Source organism: Myotis myotis, unplaced genomic scaffold, assembly GCF_014108235.1.
Source record: "Myotis myotis isolate mMyoMyo1 unplaced genomic scaffold, mMyoMyo1.p scaffold_m19_p_3, whole genome shotgun sequence".
Lineage (NCBI taxonomy): Eukaryota > Metazoa > Chordata > Mammalia > Chiroptera > Vespertilionidae > Myotis > Myotis myotis.
This window is the reverse complement of record NW_023416335.1, coordinates 30,620,337-30,622,752: the sequence shown is the minus strand read 5'-3', so window position 1 is coordinate 30,622,752 and position 2,416 is coordinate 30,620,337. Positions and strand designations below refer to the sequence as shown.

The 2,416-nt window shown below is 42.6% G+C and overlaps 1 protein-coding gene across 1 annotated transcript; it reads left to right on the top strand.

The window, feature by feature from the left end:
* Positions 1-390: 390 nt before the first annotated feature.
* On the top strand, positions 391-1,351 carry LOC118650836 (methylosome subunit pICln-like). The gene has a single exon (XM_036299269.1). The coding sequence runs from the start codon at positions 437-439 to the stop codon at positions 1,148-1,150; it is 714 nt and encodes a 237-aa protein (XP_036155162.1). The 5' UTR covers positions 391-436; the 3' UTR covers positions 1,151-1,351.
* The last annotated feature ends 1,065 nt before the right edge of the window (positions 1,352-2,416 follow it).

The window sequence follows — 2,416 nt, the reverse complement described above, 5'->3', positions numbered from 1 at the left end:
AAGTAGTACTCACGCTGGTTTGGCTCAATGGATAAAGCTTTGGCCTGTGGACTGAAGGGTCCCAGGTTCAATTCCAGCCAAGGGCACATGCCTGGGTTGTGAGCTCTATCCCCATTAGGGGGCATGCAGGAGGCAGCGGATCAATGATTCTCTCTCACCATTGATATTTCTCTCTCTCTCCCTCTCTGAAATCAATAAAAACGAAAATAAATTTTTAAAAAAGTAGCTATTGAACATGGGGAGGACATACTTGGCAACCAAAATTAGGTTTTTCAGGGGCAGAAAGGAGGGGAAAGCTATAGGAAATTTACTTCTCATAACCTTATAAAAAATAATCACAGGGATATAAAGTACAGCATAGGGAATATAGTCAATAGTATAAAGCTCGCTGCGCTTCAGCTCCCTCTCGGTCTGCATCTTGGCCCTCACTACCGCCATGAGCTTCCTCAAGAGTTTCCCGCCACCCGGGCCGGCTGAGGGGCTCCGGCAGCAGCAGCCCGATACCGAGGCGGTGCTGAACGGGAAGGGCCTGGGCACCAGCACTCTTTACATCGCTGAGAGCCGCCTGTCTTGGTTAGATGGCTCTGGATTGGGATTCTCACTGGAATACCCCACCATTAGTTTGCATGCAGTGTCCAGGGACCTAAATGCCTATCCACGAGAGCATTTATATGTTATGGTGAATGCCAAATTTGAAGAAGAATCAAAAGAATCTGTTACTGATGAAGAAGAGGAAGACAGTGATGATGATGTTGAACCTATTGCTGAATTTAGATTTGTGCCTAGTGATAAATCAGCTTTGGAGGCAATGTTCACTGCAATATGTGAATGCCAGGTTTTGCATCCAGATCCTGAGGATGAAGATTCAGATGATTACGATGGAGAAGAATATGATGTGGAAGCACATGAACAAGGGCAGGGGGACATCCCTACATTTTACACCTATGAAGAAGGATTATCCCACTTAATGGCTGAAGGCCAGGCCACATTGGAGAGATTAGAAGGAATGCTTTCTCAGTCTGTGAGCAGCCAGTATAACATGGCTGGGGTCCGGACAGAAGATTCAATAAGAGATTATGAAGATGGGATGGAGGTAGACACTACACCCACAGTTGCTGGACAGTGTGAGGATGCAGATGTTGATCACTGAAAATGATTTTATGTTGCTTTGGGATTCTGCTCATAACTGTGGGAGAGAACTTGGTGCCTTTTCCTCTGTGGAGTGGGTGTTGATGAAAATATTTTTCCTTCTCCAAAACTTCCTGAACCAGTTCTTTCTTGAGACAGACTGTATGAGACAACAAGTTGTCACCAGCAGAAGAAACTATGACCTTTATTAACCAAGGTGAATTTACTTAACCAAGAGGGTATTTGTAGTTTATCTTTTATCCCCAAATTTTCTGTGTCTAGGTACCTTCTGAGTAGGCCTATAATTCCTGCCTTCAGTGTATGTATCTTCCGTAACCTAGCAGGGGTATGTGGTGAAAATGCACGGGCACTTAGGGGATGGAAGAGAGGCTGAATCTAAGATAGACCCTTTAGGGCCTAAGGACACCCTTACCCTTAAAAAAGAAAGACTGAGATCTCAGGTGAATCAGGCCTCTGCTCGTTCTCCACAGGGGTAAGGATCGTTTTACTACTGGGGCCCAGCTTAATTCATTCAGGCATCTCTAGGGAGCCTTTTTAGAAACATCCCAGCCACACATACTAACACGAGTGCTGCTTCTGACTAGCTTTGCTCCTTTCACCGTGTTTCCCCAGTCTGTTCTGTTATAGCTTCTTAGGTTATGTTCCATCCTTGAATTTGTAGCCTCTTCATTCAGTTTCTGTAGCAGAACACATGAAATTGGGATGAAGTCCTCAAAGTACTCCACATGATAATCGTTTTGTCTTTGTAATAGCTTAACAAATAAATCTAGGTTTTCTATGTTCAAAAAAAATAGTATTTTAATACTTATGTATGGTGTCAGCTGGGTATTAGACTTATTGGGGTGATTACTTTGTAAGTTATGTAAATATCTAATCACTAAATGTTGAATACCTGAAATGAATATAATGTTATGTATCAACTGCAATTGAAAAAAAATTTAAAAACAAACTTGGATGTAGAAGGCTGTAAATCACCCCTACCCCTACCTCCCACCCACCCCCCCAAATATAACAAAGCTAGGCTTTTTGAAAATATGACCTAAGATAACTTCCTTATTTCAAGTTTCTATGAAAGAAGGTTACAATTCCCAAGTGCCTTATCACTCTACATCCTTGGTTTTCTGAAAGAGATGTGAAGGGTCCCCAGAGCTGGCCTCATGGGTATGTGACATGGACAATCACACAGGACCCTGTACTCATAGAACCCCATGTGTAGTATAATGCCCTGCTGTTGTCATATTAAAATTTCTAATACTTTTTTAACAAA

Excerpts from the sequence above, each read along its gene's own strand:
- LOC118650836 (XM_036299269.1), top strand. The coding sequence starts at position 437 with ATGAGCTTCCTCAAGAGTTTCCCGCCACCCGGGCCGGCTGAGGGGCTC.